The 18,947-nt window shown below is 38.9% G+C and overlaps 1 protein-coding gene across 10 annotated transcripts in view; it reads left to right on the top strand.

Moving 5' to 3' along the window:
* Positions 1-18,744, top strand: part of FGR (FGR proto-oncogene, Src family tyrosine kinase) — a 2,305,304-nt gene extending 2,286,560 nt beyond the window's left edge. For all 10 annotated transcript variants that reach the window (XM_044084628.1, XM_044084601.1, XM_044084584.1 and 7 more), the window contains one exon: positions 15,441-18,744. In XM_044084628.1, the coding sequence (XP_043940563.1) occupies positions 15,441-15,649 (209 nt within the window). In that variant the 3' untranslated portion in view covers positions 15,650-18,744. The remainder of the gene's footprint in view (positions 1-15,440) is intronic.
* The last annotated feature ends 203 nt before the right edge of the window (positions 18,745-18,947 follow it).

The raw sequence follows: 18,947 nt of genomic DNA, 5'->3' as shown, positions 1-18,947 counted from the left end.
AGCTTACGCCAACCGCTATGCTGTCTTGAGATGCCGAAACTCCAACCTTGCCGTTTGTTAAAGAACAGTTCAAAAAGACCGTTTAAAATAATCCAACATTTAATAAAGACAGAAGTAAAAAATGGCTGACAACATCCTGAAAGTTAAGCGCTTTCACCCGTTTACAATACGGGCTTCTTCAGAACTAAATTCAATGAATGAAACAGTTGCCATTTAAATTAATTATTTGGCACCAAAAATGTAGCCAAATTTAAAGCTATAGCAGACGAGTTTATTACTATTCATATATCTATACATTAAAACATAAAATATATAATTCAACATGAATCATTTCCCTACACTTATTAACTACTAATAGTGAAGATAAAATGGCAACTGTTTCATTCATTGAATTTAGTTCTGAAGAAGCCTGTATTGTAAATGGGTGAAAGCGCTTAACTTTCAGGATGTTGTCAGCCGTTTTTTACTTCTGTCTTCATTAAATGTTGGATTATTTTAAATGGTCTTTTTGAACTGTTCTTTAACAAATGGCAAGGTTGGAGTTTTGGCATCTCAAGACAGGGATTGTCAAAATTCAATGCCCAAATTCAATGCCCATCTAAACACAGATAGCACAGCACCCTATACTGAATTGCCCCCAGAAGCTCTGTACAGACATGTCAATGGCTCCATAGAGGCTGCTGTACCTATAAGTAGTAAGCACAGGATTAGCCCTAGGAAAAAAAACACCCTGGTGGCATCCCAAATTAAACAGGAATTACAACAAAAGAAAACCATTATGGCAGAAATCAGGAAAGGTAATTCCCATAAAGACAGAAATTGTGTTATCAAAGTAAATAGGCAAATAAGAGGGCTAATTAGGTCAAGCAAAGCCAACACTGAGGTTAAGATGGCATCGCAGTTGAAAGATAAACATAAGACCTTTTAGACTTATTTTGGAAACCTCTAGAGCAGCACACAGCAATATCTTGAACTGGTGGTTAGTAATGCCACATTTACTAAGTCTGGCAATATACCAAACCTGTTAGCAGACATCTTCAGTTCCAACTTTAACCCCCTCTCACCCCCAACTATCCCCTCAAAAATATCCTCAAGCATAACCTCTCCAGCTATAATTAGGGAGCATGTACTGGCTGCACTCACTAAAGCCATGAACATGGTTCATAGGTGTTTATTAGGCTAACGACCACAAGATCTGTTTTAAGCCTAGTCATGCATCCCAGATCTCTGACAAGTTCTGATACCTTTGAGAAGTATAATCAGGGGCTTGGGAGATGAAACATTGACAAGCAGGGGCCTGGGATATGAAACATTTACAGGTTGCCTGTGTCCATTAGAGACATAGGTGCCAAACCAGGTATGGATTTCCTGTTCCCCATCCAGTTGTCCAAGTTGCACTTGAATTGGGTTAGGGAGGAACTCGGCTTCACATAGATGGGGAGCCTGTTCCAGAGATGGGGAGTCTCTGGGATACATATCTCTCTCTCTCCAGCAGGTTCTATTTGTATTATAAGCAAGATGTAAGTCTTTAGAATGGGTAATTCTGATGCTGTTTGTTTTGTGTATATGCAGGAAGTCCATCAGAGTGGGGTCTGACAATGCCCTGTATACCAGACATAGATCTCCCCTCAAAAGCTTGTAGAAGACAGAATACAGGGATAGGGCCTGGAGGCGGTCTGCATAGGAAATTTTATTTATGCCCTGTATTCTTTTAGTGAGGAACCTCTGTGGATATTCCAATTTTTGGATATGCTTGGTTAGTTACATACCAAAGAAGGCACTGTACTCAATGATAGGTCTGATGAATGCTGAATACAGTGGAATAATGACTTCCATGGACTTAGATGTCATACCTTTGTTTATACATTGCTCAGTATAGACTGATTTCCTCATTACTGTTGATGCATGATGGTCAAAGGCTAGATTATTGTCTATGTGTGTCCCAAAGTCCCTCACTACTGGGTCAACTGTAAGGGGTGTGTTGTCAATATGATAGTTACCAGGGGTGATTGCCTTCCCAAAGGATACTATTATGCAGTTCTTGCCATTTAATTTTAGTCCATGGCTCTGACACTAGTTGTTTGTGTCAGCCCTTCATGGAGAACATTTGTGTCAATGTGGGATTCAATGACTGCTCCTAATTTGCAATCATCTGCAAATTAAGTCAGCCAGAGACCACTGACATTGGCTTTGACTTCAGAGAAGTAAATGCCAAAAAAGAGTGGTACAAGGACTGATCCCTGAGGAACTGCACTTGTGACTGGCCTCTTTGTAGAGGTGGACTCCCCAATTCTATCTTCTTGGGTCCTGTCTGTGAGTCATTTGGCTAGCCACCAGGTGAGATATGGGTTTGGACTCAACCTCTTGAGTTTGTCAACAATGTCCAAGTGGGGTATTGAGTCAAATGCCATGGCCAGATGAAGGTAAGCAGTGTGAAAAATGTTGCCCACTTCCATTGCTTTGGTGACTTTCTCAAAGAAGTCCACCAGGTTAAGTAGGCATGACCTGCCTTTGACAAAACCAAACTGGGTTGGGTCCAGTGTCTAGAAGTTTACTATATCACAATAGATCATTTCCATGATAATTCTTTCCATGGCTTTACATGTAAGACCAGTGAGACTTATGGGCCTGTAGTTTCCAGGGTCTGTAGGTGGCCCACCTTTGTGCAGAGACATGACAGTTGCTGTTCTTCATTCATAAGGCATGAAGCCTGTTTGGAAGCTATAGTTAAATAGCGATTCCAGAGGGCCTTATAGGTCATGTTTCATGCTGTTTAGAAGGACTCTTGGGATATTGTCTGGGCCCATTGTTGCAATGTCCTTGGCCTTAGAGATAGCATTAAGGGCCTGTTCCCCAGTGATAGCAGGGAGAGTTATATTTAATGGTATTTCCTGAAGGAAGGTTGAGAGGGGGGGTAAAGTTGGAGCTGAATTTATCGGCCAGGAGGTTTGCTATATCTTCTGCCTCAGTATAAATGGCTCTATTTACAATGAGCTTTGCACACAATTGTGTATTGCCTTTGAGGTTGCAGACATGGTTAAAGAATGCCTTGTGGTTGTCCTTGTCCTGGAAGGCCAAATTTACCACAAATTTGGCTTTGGTAGACTTTATTTCTCCTCTGGGTTTGTTTAGTTTGATAAGACTGCTTTTATCCTGCTGGGTGCTGTATCTCCTAACTTTTGCTATGATTTTCTTCCTTCTGTTATACAGCCTATTGATTTTGTGATTCCACCAGGGTGGCTTGTTTTTTGAGTTAGTTCTGTACTTCCTCTTGGTAGATATAGTTGCCTCTATGCAGCTATTAACATGCTCAATAAACCCTGATAACATCCCAGGATGCCTATTGGATAGTCTAAAATATGACTTAACAGGACCCCTGGAGTCATTATATAACTGTAGTCTTAAAACAGGCTTTGTGCCACATGAATGGAGAATGGAGAACTGCATCTGTCATTCTCTTTCATAAAGGAGCAGAAGTAGACTACAACCTTAACTTTGACCACCATAAGGGAGGACCTTCAACAGATCCTGAAAACTACAAACCCATTAGTTTGACTAGTCTTACTGGCAAACCCATGGAAAGAATTATGATGGAAATTATCAGCAGGGGCATAGGAGACCACCAGGTACTAGATCCATCCCCGTCATGCTTACTGAATCTGGTGGACTTATTTGAAAAGGTCATTAAGGCAGTGATTGAGGAGAAAATGGTGCATACTGCCTACCTAGATCTGGCTAAAGCATTTGATACAATATACCACTCAGACATTGTCAACAAACTTATAGAACTAGGTAAAAAACATTTTATAACACACTGGATTGCTAGCTGGCTCACTGCTAGGACCCAGGAGGTTAGAATCAATGAGTGCACCTACACAAACAGGCTGGTCACCAGTGGAATCCCCTGGGGTTCTATGCTGCATCCAGTCCTTTTTTATATCTGCTTCTTGGATGTCAAAGCCAATGTCAAAGGCCTTTGACTGACAAAGTTCACATATGAATGTAAACTGGAAGCAGTCACTGAATCCCTCCAAGATGAAAATACCCTTCAGGAGGGTCAAATACAGACAGACAGACACTTGATGCCAAAGCCATGGCTTAAAACTCAGTACCAAAAAATTCATCATAGTATCTTTTGGAAAGTCTACCACCCTGGGTAACTACGTCACCAATAAAACATCCTTAAAAGTTGATTCACTAATCTGGGCTCTGGGAACTCATGTAGATAGTAACCTAGCCTTCGACAAGCATGTGTCCAAGGTAGTAAGAAAATCATGGCATCTAGATTCAGAGAGGTCATCATACCATTGTACTTGGCCCTCATCAGACCCATCATAAAGTATAATGTTCATATCAGTATATACCTGACCAGACACATACAGCAACTGGAACATCCATAGAGGTTCCTTACAAAAGGAATACAGGGAATAAATGCAATGTCTTAGGCTGATCACCTCAAAGCCCTGTCTTTTTACTCTGTATCACACAGACTTCTGAGAGGTGATCTTTGCCTGGCATACAGAGCATACCTGGCCCCAGTTTTGATGAACCTTTTGCACATCCACAAAAGAAACAGCATCAGAGCTACTAAATTAAAAGATCTAAATTTTGCTTGCAACATAAATAGGACATGTTGGAGAGACAGATATGTTTCTCACAGAATTCCATTCTCTAAAACAGCTTTCCATCCATGTGAAGCAGAGTTCCTACCTATCCCTTTTTAAGCGAAACTTGAACCAATGAATGTGTAATAGGAAATTCACCCCTGGTCTGGCTGCTATGTCTCTGATGGACAGACGCAGTCAGTAAATCATCAGCTATATAAATAAAATTTCTGGGTCACATTAAGGTTGCAAGGCTAGGCTCATCTGTGTCCCTAGTGGTTGTTAGCTTACTATACACCTATGAACCTATTTGTCTTATTATTACTATTTTATTTATATTTCCATCAAAAGAATTTGAAAATCACTAATAATACATTGCTGAATTCATGTAGAAAAAAAAATATATCTAAATATGAAATCTGCCTTTAAAATGTAGTCCTATCTAGTCTCCTGTAATTTCAGGAAAAAAAAAGTTTTTTGTGAAAATTCACACGTGTATATGTGTAAGGCGATGTTACACTTATAATATAGCAATAACCCATGCCTGGGTGTGGGTAATGCTGGATTTACCCATGGTTGGTGTAGTTTGGTCACGAGGGCGAAGCCCGAGTGGCCAAACAAAGCCAACCGTGGGTAAATCCAGCATTACCCACACCCAGAAGTGGTTATTATTATACAATGACATTATTTAAGAAAAAAAATAATTACTTTTCTTAAATAATGGCATTGTATAATGCCTCCTTGCTGCCCTTCCGCAGCTGTCTGGTATTCTGCGGCAGTTCTGATGTACTGCGCATGCATATGCCTACGCAGTACATCAGAGCTGTGGGCAAAAGCAACGGAGAAAGCAAGATCTCCGTTGCATTTTACAAACTGTTTCGCTATGTTAAATGGGCTTAACATAGTGAGACAGCTTTAAAAAAAGTAACGGAGATTCTCCGTTGCTTTTTTTAAAGCTGTCTCGCTATGTTAAACCCATTTAACACAGCAACAAGACAGTTTTGAACAAAGCAACGGAGAAAGTAAGATCTCCGTTGCTTTTTACAAACTGTCTCGCTATGTTAAACTCGTTTAACATAGCGAGACAGCTTTAAAAAAAGCAATGGAAATCTCCGTTGTTTTTTTTAAAGCTGACTCGCTATGTTAAATGAGTTTAACATAGCGAGACAGTGTGAAGCAACAGAGATCTTGCGTTCTCCGTTGCTGTAAAAAAAAGAGTTATAGTAATGGAAAAAGTCCTGGCAACCACCTTTTTCCATTACTATAACTCTGATTTACAACGTGCATGCTGACCAATCAGCATGCACGTTTTTGAATATTAATGGGGGGGGGTCATTGTATAATATACCTTTTTTCACTGGTTTGAAGCAATTGCCAGTTTCTGTCGGTTACTACCCTCTGTTTCCCTATATCTGCCCATAATTTTACTATTGTTGAAATCCTTTTACAAAATGCATGTTAATTTCTCTTTCAAAACTGTGAAATAAGCATGAAAAATCATCTGTAGTTTCTTGACACAAAATAAATATTTTTACTTGAACTTACTAAACACTACAAGACACCTAATTCATTATGTATTAGAAGAGCAGCTACTTAAGAATTGAACAATGAATCTTCGGATTTTACATAATGTGAATCTTTTACTTGGTTTTCATTGTAAACAAAAAAAACTTCTCTAGCTTTAAATTTTTCAGACATATAACAGCTCACTTTGGTTAACCTGCTTAGATCTTCACGCTGGCTAGTAATTAACCAAAACAACAGAACTTTCTTCCTATCACAACCCTCTGTTTTCCTCAGTTATTACTGATTTGTTTAACTCTGGAATCGGAAACACTGGCAAGTTTCCTAGCACTTTGTCTGTATCATTTCTCAAGCCGTGACTGTTTTTTACTCCACTCATAGATCAGTGAGCAGTAGCCTAGTTAAGGTAGGGTGATAGGGACAACTGCCACGGGCATAAAGTGTTGGGAGGGGCATAATCAGCTGATCCCAATCTTTCTTTAATTTAATACTGGCTTTAAAAGCCAGTATTGGATTTATGGTCAGACCTGAGTGCTGTAGCTCTCCATGTGTGATCTAAACTGTAGCAATTAGGTTGCTACAATTTAAAAGTAGGAAGATTTGACAGTAATATTCAGTTTGCAGTCATCTGCAAGCCTAGTTAACCAAAGGGCCTGATTCCCAGCATGAAGGTCAGAGAAGTAAATACTGAAAGGGGGGGGGTCCCAGTATGAGTGCTACAGCACACCAATAACAAACTTCTTACTTTTTGAGGAGGTACCTGGTACCTTAACTATGAGGGTTCCATCTTTCAGCCAGTTGGCTATCCACCTTAATTCATGGATCTAGTTTTAAGGCACTTAACTTGTTTACAATACCTGCATGGTAATGGCAAATGCTTTAGCCAGAACAAAATAAGTTGTGTAACAACAGCTGGCTAGCCAGGTTGCAGCAAGCCATCATTTGTCCTAGGCTGGTCAACTCAGACACAGATTGCAAGGGGAGAGTGAAGGTGGAGGAACAGGTAGGAATAAAATAGGTCAGGAGGGTTAGGGTGGGATGAGCTGTTCCTGGGTAAAATTGGAAAGGCTGGGAACAAAGCAAATCAGTCTTTTTGATCTCTACCCTGGAAGCTTTCCTTTCAACAGTCAGTCAAGACAGAGACAGCAGCATGATCAGGAGATGCGATTTGGAAGTAAACAACAAAAAACAGTGATGAACAAGGATCACTGAATTCCTGCAAAATGTTTAGCAGAATCTGGGAATAGTGGGAATTACTAAGACTTCAACCCTCAGTGGTTTACTACAACGTAAATGATGCTTGGTTATTTTTTACACACATACACACTCATTTTCTTAAGATAATTCTTGTTTTCCAAATTACCAGTATTAAAAAAAGAAGAAGTAGGTACTATTTAGTTATTGCAACATAAAGCATGCTTTGTTGAATGTTTGTTGAATGTTTTGTTAATTATTTGGCATTGTTGTAGAACAGTACCCCCTGGTCTGACTGAGCAGATGTGAGCATGGCTTGTGTAACTAACATGCCAAATGGCCATGATTTTTGCAAATGATGCATGATTGATCGCCAGTGACATCATGCATACATTGGCAGCTGGTTGACAGATATTGAAATCACTGCTGTACATGTGAATTGTGAATGTTCCTGAGACTGAGAGGCTCCAGGGCTAAATGAATTAAATGCTGCAATTCTGCCAGAGGAGAAAAACTTTTGTTAAGGACTTTTCATGCGTCTTCACTAACAAGAATTGTAATTCAGTTATAACCCTAGCCCTAACCCTAAGTGGCCTGTCGGCTCTGTAAAATCTGGACCAAGGCAAAGTAATAACACCTGTCTCCAGCGGAACCCAGATACATGTATCATAATGAACATTTCTGTGTTATTAAACAGTAAATTACTAAATGGTATCAGAATAAATAAGAGTCAGGTGAGAGATACGCATGTTGTGTAATGGCCTTCTGTCTAAATGCATGGATCCATATTAATAAACAGCACACTGCTAACATCATACACCACGTCTTTCATTTGTAGAAGTTCCAGTTATAGTGCTGTTTCTTTAGCATTATTGAATTGTAGTGCCCCCTCGAGCTAACTTGCCAAATACCCAATGAATATTCATGAGGTCAGTGAAGATATCACCATGAATATTCATTCATCATTCGAACACGTCACCTGATGTTGGGTGATGGGCGGGGTTTAGGTGATGCGTTCTACTGCTCATCGTTGGGAGGGGTCTGCTCTACAACAACGCCAATTATTTATGAGTGTGTTTGTGTGTATAAGTGTTGGTTTTGTGTATGTGTGTGTGTGTACACATGTATATACATCTATGCATACTGTAACGTGTGTGTGTGCATGTGTGTGTGTGTGTGTATGTGTTTGTGAAGGAGCTATGCTTAATACAACATAAATCAAGTTTGTTTCACTATTTTGTAATTAGCTTCACTAATTTGTTACTGCTTAGTGCAAATTAAATCATGTTTGGTTAATTTCTTAAAAAATAAAATTAATAATAATAAATAATTAAGCTGGTTGCTACAATAAATTTAAGGTAGGTAATATGGGATTTATAGGCACTGCAGATAGTAAATGAATAAATGGGCAATCTTGGATAACAAAGTTTGGTTAAATGTAGAAACTCTTTTGTCAGAACCACAAAAGCCGATGCTTGCAATTGATAACCATGTGGATTTAGTTATTATTTATTTATTTATTTGACCTGCTTACTGGCATATTTCTAAACCTTTGTAGAGAAAACAGCAGTTGGAGGGTGGTGATTCTGTGGCTAAGTAGCAGAATATTGTACCCATTTCAGTTTTAGTGGTGTTAATTTCTTTAAGGAAGAAGAAGACAAAGGGTGGGGGGAAGGTAATATGGCAGTGCACAGAATTTTTCAGGAAGGCTGGAATATTTCATATGAAAGCAAACCTTTGATTTGTTTGTTAGGTTTTAGTTATGTTTTCTGTTTATCACTACAAAAGTGACTTGGAGGAACAGAAAACAGATTTAGGGCATATTCCTATTTAGGAAAGGGGGAATATTTTTAAAATGGCAAAAGGTTCATTTTAACTGCTAACATGTAAGCTATGATCTTAGACTTAGTCCATGACTGTAAAGATATCTGTAAGAGCAGTAAAACTAGCATGTTCACTTGCTGCAAGCAAATGGTTTCTCATCCCCCAGTTCCTCCAGTGTAATTAGGTTTTTCAGGGGTAGGTTTGCTGCGGACAAAACAGATCAGATAGCACCATGCAGTTACAAAGGGGGGTGAGTTTTATGGCAGTTCCACTAAATTTTTGGGAGGAATGCTTTACAGCTTTATCTTGGTAATTTTGGGGCACTGTAAAGGCCTTTGATTGTAAAACTTTCTTAACAGTCACTTTGTTAACTCACATATTCTGGAAAGTTGAGTTGATAAATGTGCGAACACAGTGTCTGCTTTTGTATAGCCACATCAGTTGGGTGGCAAGAATTCACAGATACAAAACAAGAAAGCTTAGTCAGGTGGTAGAAAAATGCAAACAGTACTTCTGAGTACTCCAGATTTATTTGTATATGATAAGAACAGTAATAATAACAATAATACTACTACTACTACTAATAATAATAATAATAATAATAACAATAATACTAATACTACTAATAATAATAACAATAATACTAATAATAATAATACTAATAATAATAATAATACTACTACTACTAATAATAATAATAATAACAATAATACTAATATGAATAATAATAATAATAATAATAATAATAATAATAATAATGCAAGCTGATAGTCAGAAGGCCTCTGTGTCATTAGGTAGAAGTTGCAGCATACCTTTCAACTTCTTGGTTCAAAAATTCTGGACAAACTGAATACATTTATAAGATTTAATGAAATTCACTTAAAAAGTTGATAGAGGACCACAGTTTCTGCAATAGTAAAAAACTAATATGTGACATTATTGACTGACTGTGGTTATCAGTGAGTGAGTCATGACAAAGTCAAATTTGTAAGTGGATCAAAAAAAGTCACTCTAGCATTCACTTGGGGTGTAGGTACGGTGGGGTAATGTACATGGTTGTATTATGCAAGTTGAGCCATACTGGTTATACAATTTATCTTATTGTATAGTAAATGCTACTCAGTAACAGTGTGTTAAGATATGAGTGTCAGAATGTTTGAATCACTTCTTTATTAGTCAGCAAATATTTATATGGAGTTCTTCATGAATAATGTTTCATTCTGATGACCTTCCGTCCCCTTTTTTGTTAGTAACCAGGTGAATAAATGATGCTGGCACCACACAGTAGTGGTTGACACAAATAAATGACATTTCAGTGTACGGTAGCAGATCAGTACACAACCATAGTTGTGCTTCGTTGTAGCCAGATTTTGCAAGTCAGTGGATGGAAACCAAAGCTCTCATTTTGGAATGGTTTATTAAATAACGATGATGACGATGATGATGATGGTGACGATGATAGTAATAATAATTTATAATAAATAGTGTTTTAGCATGATGCAGTACGTAGAAGCTTACAGCAGTGCAATAAACCAAACAAACTTTCAGAAGGAAGTGAAAGCTTCAAATTCTTAAAATCAGTTTTCTGCTTGTAGTAATGAATGACTGTAATGCTACATCTGATATGTAAGTACAATGAGCATTTATATATGTGTGTGTGTATGTATATATAGATAAGTATATGTATGTATATGTGTATGTATGTGTGTGTGTGTATAAATATATTATATATATATATATTATATATATATATATATGTGTGTGTGTGTGTGTGTATCTATATATATATATATGTATATATATATATATATATATATATATTTTTATATTTATATTTCTCATGGCTAACTCTTAACTTGGCCACTGTTGCAATCAATTACAATGTAAATTTCGGCATCAGTGCATGGCATACGGAAAGACAAACCACCCAGCCAAGGTGTGTTTTCGTCTTCCAGGCCCCCAGAATAAAACTTTTACATGCCACATTCCCTTTCAGGGGTAAACAGGACCCGCGTCCGAATTCAGTAAGAGCGGACATTTTAAGTAAGTGGCTCAAGGCATATCCAGATAGAGATGTGGCGTCATTGTTAGCAGAAGGGTTTATCATAGGGTTCAGGATACTGGCAAATATTTGGGAAAAAGGGGACATTATTAAGAATTTGAAATCTGCAAGAGAACATCTGGGTATAGTTAAGGCTCAGCTGAATAAGATATTAGAAGTGGGCAGATTGGCAGGCCCATTTCCCCACACATCCAGAAGAGCATTCAAGGTTTCACCTGTAGATGTAGTCCCCAAAAAGAAGCCAGGTGAATTCCATCTTGTTCTTCACCAGTCATATCTGGAGGGGAAACCTGTGAATGATTACATAAATGGTGAAGGGACTTGGGTGTATTATGCTTCAATTGATAAAGTAATTAGGAAGGGGAAAGAGAAACCCTTATGGCAAATGCAGACATAGAGTCCACTTTTAGACTTTTATCCATTGCTACTAAAGACCGAGGGTGGTTAGGATTAGTTTTTGAAGGTCAATGTGAAATGGATAAGTGCATGCCAATGGGTTGCTCAATTGCTTGTGCTACATTGAAAAGTTTAGTACCTTTTTGCATAGGGTGGGGGCACACAGGTTAGGGGAAGACAACATTGTTTATTACTTGGATGATTTTTTTTTATTTGTGGGGAAGAAAGACATGGGAGAATGTCAATGAGCTGCAGATTCCTTTATTCAAATATGCAAATAGCTAGGGGTACCATTAGCAAAGAACAAAGCAGAGGGCCCGACAAACAGATTATCATTTTTGGGTATAGAGATTGATAGCTTGAATGGTCATTGTAGAATTCCTATAAACAAGGTACAGAAGTTACGTTTAGCTTTAAGTCATGTGTTGGCTTAGAATAAGATGACACTCAAGTAGTGGTTTGGAGGTTAATTCCAAGGACAGTGGTTCAATGTGGCATGGCCAAGTCAAGATAATGGCAGGTTCAGCCTTTCAGTTGCAGAGATGGAATTTTTTCACCGGTAGTAACCTTGGAAATAATTGCAGAGATGGAATTTTTTCAGTGGTAGTGACCTTGGAAATATGGGGAGGGCAGATGAAGGATAGGATGGTTTAGCTTCGTTCTGATAACAATAGCATAGTACTTATAGTGAATAATCAGCTAGGGGAGTGTTAGGCAGAATGATGAGGCATTTTGCTTTTAAGTTCTTAACACTAAATGTCACAGTTTAGGAGCAACACATACCAGGCATTTATAACTCATTAGCAGAATCCCTTTCTCATTTACAGTGGCCCTGGTTCTGGTTACTGGCTCCAAATGCAAAACCTACTCCGGATCAAGTGCCATATCACTTACAGGCTTTATGGGGAGACACGAATGGTGTCTAATGTGTAATACCCTCAGTGGAAGGATATGGTTAAGGTATAATAAATGCATATAGCAATTTTTGCAGACTAGGTTATCCAAAGGCTGGGAACCAGCATGGCCAGTTCCACCTCAACACATCAGGGCTTACATTGTGGTAATGAAGGAAATAGGTTGGAGACTGGGGATGGCAAGAAGCACATTATCAACTTTGAATTGGTTTCATCAGGCTCTAGGGTTAAGGGACTTAACTAATTCATTTCAAATGCAGTCAGTGTTTAAAGACTGGGGGAGGCAAACGCCCAAGAGGTACCCCATAGGACCAGCAGTTCTATGTAGACTATGGTTTGCCATTTTACAAGTTTGTTTTTCTTCATATGAAGTAGAGTTATTTAGGGATGCCTTTCTGCTGGCTTTTTGTGGGGCATTTAGGTTATTAGAGGTTCATCAACCGAACAAAAAGAAAGGTCAAGGGATAAAACTTTGGCACATGAGCATGTGTTTGGGGAAGATATATGTGGATAAATCTAAAATGGATCAAGAAGGAAAAGGTCAGTGGGTAAGAGTTCTTACCCAAAGAGTTTGGAATGAAAGCTGGCAACAGTTATGTTGGAGTACAGCAATAATAGGCATACGTTAGATGGTCCATTCTTTGATCATCAGCAAGGTGATCCTCTTACACAGTATCAGGTGGGGGCAGTCTTAAGGGAAGCTGTTAAGTTGTGTGGCTTAGACACAGATAGATTCTTTTCAGATTAGCACAGTTTCACATGTTCACACAATGGGTGGCATCACAGGCTGACATTAAGAGGTTGGGCAGGTGGAATTACAATTCTTATAAAAGCTACGTGAGGTGTAAGCGACTTTAACTCTTGTTTTTTGTATTTTAACCCACACATCATTGGACTGGAAGTACATTTGGATAGTGGGTCATTTTTATTCGGAGGTGCCATCATTGGGTCCAGGGCAGGTTGGTCTCATCCTTTCAAAGATGGAATTGAGTTTCTTATGAGGCAGTCTGGTTTGAGGTATCAAGAATGCAATGGCATCAACTTAGGGCAGTGTTGCAACAAGCAACCAGAATTATAAAGCCTCCTACAGCCACTGTGTTATATTTAAGGGGTAATTATATTTGCCTACTTCCAATAAAAGATTGGGTTGGTTTGATGGTGCCAGAGTTAAATGATATGCGTGACTGCTGGCTGCAGGTTATTATCAGTTGGTCAGAACTGGTATGGAGAAGAAGGTGGAGGGAGGCTAGGTCAATTGAACCAGTGGAGAGGATAAGGTGAAGAATTAATAATATTATGGATTACTTGTGGGCTGTACATTTCTCACCATGGCATTCAGGTCAGATGGCCAGACAGGTATGATGGGGTTCATTTGTCAGAAGATGGTATGCCAGTTTTCTATGCAGAATTACAAACAATCTTAGTATGGAAGGGCCTACACTTAGAGCAGTATGAGATGTGCTTGGTGGAAGGGAGGATTATTCCTCCTGTCTGTGGTGGAAGGCAGGAAAGGTAAGGGAGGCCAAGGTAAATGGGGGGGGTCTCAGGTCCCTTTAGCTGGACCTTCCACAGGCCAGACAGCCCCAAGGGATTGTTGCCAGGGGACTTATCAGTCTGGCAATTGCTCCTTGGCAGATAGTACGGCAGCCCAGAGGAATTGAAAACATTGTTATATTGTGGGTAAGATTAATCGGAAGGGTTGGATATTGACAGTGCTGTCTGTTGGTGTGAAGTAAAGAAACAGCCTCCCTGAAATTCCTGCTTTGCACACATCTCAAAATAATTGGCTTCAATAAGTAAGGATCATTAGCAGTAATTGGCAAAAAACACATGACTGTGGCCAATAAATCCACCTGATGCCTTTGTGTTTTTATTAAATATTACAGTGACTTGATGCAAAATGATAACAGTGATGCAATACGTATTTACAATGACAGTTATGCAAAATGATTTACAATGTGCTGAACTGGTTATATAAGTGTGTTACATGAGTTAACATCCATTCCTGTGGTGCGTCAATAGTCATGGGTAAGGTGCTTTGACAAATTATGAATAATTATTTGCTATTTCTAGTAAAAGGCAGAGCTGTACCAATCTTAGATAAGCAGAATGACCACTGTCAGCAGCCATTATGACCTTCTTGATGAAGTTAACTAAAGTAAGGCATTATTTCCCTTTAACAAAACCAAACTGATTTGTCTGTAGCCTGCTAAGGTTTTTTGGTACCATAGTTTATGACTTCAGTTATGATGTGCTCTATGGCTTTGCAAATCAGGCTAGTCTGGTACTGGCTCTATAGTTTCCCATGGCAGAGGTAGGGTCACCACGATGTAGGGTTAGCACCACTGCAGTTTGCCATACCCTGTACACTAATTGTGTAGCTAAGCCCAGGTTAAATAGTTTAAGTAGGAGCTCCACAAGAGCATGTTTAGTGCTATTTTTTAGGTATCCATGTAAATTATCAGGCCCCACAGAAGCAGTATTTTTGATTTTAGAGAGCATCCTCAGTAATTTGGGAATTTGTGAAATTAAGATAGTTGTTTCAAGGGTAAAATTTACACTAAGTTGGTCCAATGATATATTAGCTATGTCTGCTGTGTCTGAGTGAGTGGTGCAATTTTTGTTAAGCTCAGAACACTGCTGGGTGCAATTCCGTAGATTCTTAATGTAACTAATGAAGAATTCATAATTATCCATGGTTTCAAAAGCAAATTCACTTCATGATTTGCCTTACTAGCCGTAATAGTAGCCTTTAATTCCTTACCGATATTCATTGTGGTATATGAATTGCTTCGTAGTTGAGTAGTGCAGCATTGCTTATCTGTGCAGTATTCACACTGTTAGGATGTTCCCTGTGAATATGTAATTGGAGCAACTTTGTTGCCTGTCATAACGTGTTGTTTTTTCATTCTCCTTCTCTAGGAATGAACAATCGTGAAGTACTAGAACAGGTCGAAAGAGGTTACAGAATGCCTCCCCCTAGTGGATGCCCAGTTTCTTTGCATGAACTGATGATTCTGTGCTGGAAGAAAGATCCAGAGGAGAGGCCAACATTTGAGTACTTGCAGTCTTTCCTGGAGGACTATTTTACTGCCACAGAACCACAATACCAACCTGGAGAGAACCTGTAAATCTCTTCTGCTGAATGTGATATTTTGTCTGTCGTATAGCAAAAACCTGGAGTATCTATTCACCTTTTACTTTTTTTTTTGGTTGTCTCCTCTGCAAGATTCGGAGGTTTCATGCCAGTTATTGTGGACAACAGACTGCTTACAAAGACATTGTTTAAAAGCTGAGGTATTTTGGCTTTAAAATGGCAGGGAGATTTAAAACATTTTTTTCCTCGTGGTTTCCTCTTTCCCAAAATGAAAATAATGTATCTCTCTTCTAATGCGCTTCCAAATGCACATACTGTGGAATTACTGGTGAGAGGAGTTTGGAGCACTAAAAGGCCGTCTTAACTAGACTGAACCTGAAATTTTCAAACATATGAGGAGAGGCATTATGTGATTCCCTCCCATGAAAACATCATTATGATGCTCCATGTCAAGAGATTCGGAATTAAAACAGGTCATAGATTCCACTGTACCTTCAGAGGCCTACTCATAGAGCCATATTATTTGGGCTTTACTTTTTGTTTCTTTAAAAGGTAAATGTGTGGGAAGGAATGGAGGCTAATATTAAGCAAATCCTCACACTGGAATATTTTATTACCCAGACATCTGACCACTGCAAACATTTAAGCAGGGCCAGAAATAGGCCATGCTACTGTTTTATAGTACTTTATTTTAAACTAATATGAGTGAGCTGTCAGATGGTAAAAAACAACTTGCCATGGTGTGCTGTATGATTTCCAAGCAGACAGACAGACAGACAACAAGTGTGCCAGACATGAAGACAGCTGAAAGAACTGAGTACTTCAGTTTAGAGAATAGACTGGTTCAGTGTGTTTTTTTTTTAACAAATCATGTTAGTGGTATATACTGTGATGAACCTGCCTCTACTCTTATTTTCCCATCTATGGAGACAAGATTTTTTTTTTCCTTTTTCTCGTGTGTTTCCTGCAGTCCAGAAGATGCAGCTAGTAATATGTTATCACTTAAAGTGCTTGGGCAGATTTCTTTTTTTTTACTTTGAAGGGAAGGCAGCAGAAACTCAGACTATCTGCATTGTAGAAGTTATTAATACGTGTGAGAAATGAGAAATTCTTCAGACAGTGAGCTACTTTTATATAACTGAGGTGGGAGCGCAGATTAGCCTCTGAATTGTAACTATAGTGCCTTCTCTTTAATGAAGGAATTTCTTGAGACCAAAAAGAAAGAAAGAAAATCCCTTCCATATAACTGCATATTCTCATTTAATTAATCCTTCTGTCCATTTTACAAGATCTTGGTTTTAGCAGGTATTTTTTATTCATGCTACCAGCACAAGGGTTGCTATGTACTTTGCTATCAGATGCTTCGGGTAAAATCGTCACATTACTCATTTAAATGGTAAATATCCAGCTATACGAAAATCCATTACCAGCCATTTCTGATCCTAAGGCATTTTTGTAACCAGAAACTCAACAATGTTTTTTACAAGTAAAAGCAACACCAGAGCCTGTGACTGCAGTGGAAATGAGGTTGCCATATTACTGCATCTTGGGAAAATATAGCAGTTTAAACATTTAGTCCTTAATTGTTAGATCATCCTAGCCAGTGGATGGTTTCACATTCTACATTAAACAAGTGACGTTATAAGAATCATTCTGTGCAGCAGGTCTGTGTGTAATTAACATACCAGAGCAGTTGAGTATTTGATACCATTTATTTGCACTGAAGGGTTCTGAGTAAACAGCACACCAAAGCACTGGAATCTATTCTAAATGCATTGCATGTGTTGATGGTTTCCTTGCCATATCCAAACAGCATATTTATAACACATACAAGTCCTTATCCTGGTTAAACAACATGCCTAAGGTTGTAACTTTAGGCTTCACAGATAAATAGATTGTCTATGCTGATGGTTTCTGGTTAATTAATGCATCCTAAGCCTTTCACTCATGTAAATAATTTCCATGTCCCAATCAGCAGGAGTTCTGTATGTCAATCATACTCACTTCATCATATGGCAAAATCCTTGCCCCTAGAGCAGATGGTTTGCCTTGCATGAAAGTCTATGTCCTAAAATACTGTAAAATACAGCCAGACCCTTAAATAATGTTTGAAAGCATTTGCTACTCCTAAGTTTTGTGTTAGCAACACACCAACACCAGAGAACCCTGCTGTTTTTATATCTATCTATATATATATTTTTTAAATCAAGATAACCTATCCTTGTACCAAAAAACCTTAATTACTTCTCCTCATTCATATCCGAATTCCTGTTGCAGTCCATACTTACTGTCTGCATCGAAACAGTTGCCCTTCTTGGTGTTACCCACTGTGGCAGGATGTGGGCACCTGCACTTGATGATGGATGCCTAGGAGTTGCACATTTTGATCCTGTTATTCTATACTGGCTGCAATATGAAGAACACAAGACACAAGCTATGGCATGCATGCTTTTATGCACGTTCATCCTCAGGTACTTGTTGGAGCCAGTGAGCTAGCATTTCACTCCTAGCAGTGTATACCCAGAAAGAATGCACCATGCGGCTGTTGTTCTGCAAAGAAATTCTCATACACTTTCTGAGGAAGGGAATTGCCTGATATCAGTCTCTTCGTCCCATCCCTTCTTGTTGTCATTCCCACTCAGGGGCCCTTAATTGAACCCTGGTGATCAGTAGAGTAGTCAGGAACAAACCCTCTACTTATCTCCTGCTTTGCTTTTAAAACTTGTGTATGTTATTTTTGTCAATAAACAAACTACAAAACAAATAATTATTTTTCCTGTTGTAGGGCCAGTCCAATCATGCAGAAATGGTTTGTTTATTGTGATGCCACCAGCCCTGGTTTCATGCAAGAAAATGAACCAGAATGAGAGAGAGCAGCAAAGCATATGCCGATTATTATTCCTTCGCTGGGTGGAAGGGCATTTGTGCATCCGGATATGTCCAACTTTCTGGAATGCATGTGCTTGCACCAGTTGCACTGCATGCAGATAGCTACACATTACATCTGCTTTCCTGAACTTCAACATAAAACTCATAGGTTCATAGGTGTGTACTAGGCTAATGGCCCTGGGGCCTTTACAAGCCTAGCCCATAAGATTACCCTGGCATAGTGCCACCCGACCTTAGTTCCCTGTGCCTCTGTCAAGTAAAGCCACTGGAGTGATCCCTGGGGTGAATTCTCTATTTCCCATCCACTCATCAAGATTTCTCTTGAAGAGGGTCAGTAAGCTGCTCTGCTTGACATGTATGGCAAGTCTATTCCATAGCATGGGCAGTCTCTGAGTTATGAACCTGTCACTCCAGCATGTTCTGTTGATTGTGGTAATGAGGTT

The sequence above is a fragment of the Protopterus annectens genome, chromosome 1.part1 (genome assembly GCF_019279795.1).
Source record: "Protopterus annectens isolate FY-2018-M chromosome 1.part1, PAN1.0, whole genome shotgun sequence".
In the NCBI taxonomy this organism is placed as follows: Eukaryota; Metazoa; Chordata; order Ceratodontiformes; family Protopteridae; genus Protopterus; species Protopterus annectens.
The sequence above is the reverse complement of the archived record's forward strand: the minus strand, read 5'-3'. Positions and strand labels throughout refer to the sequence as shown.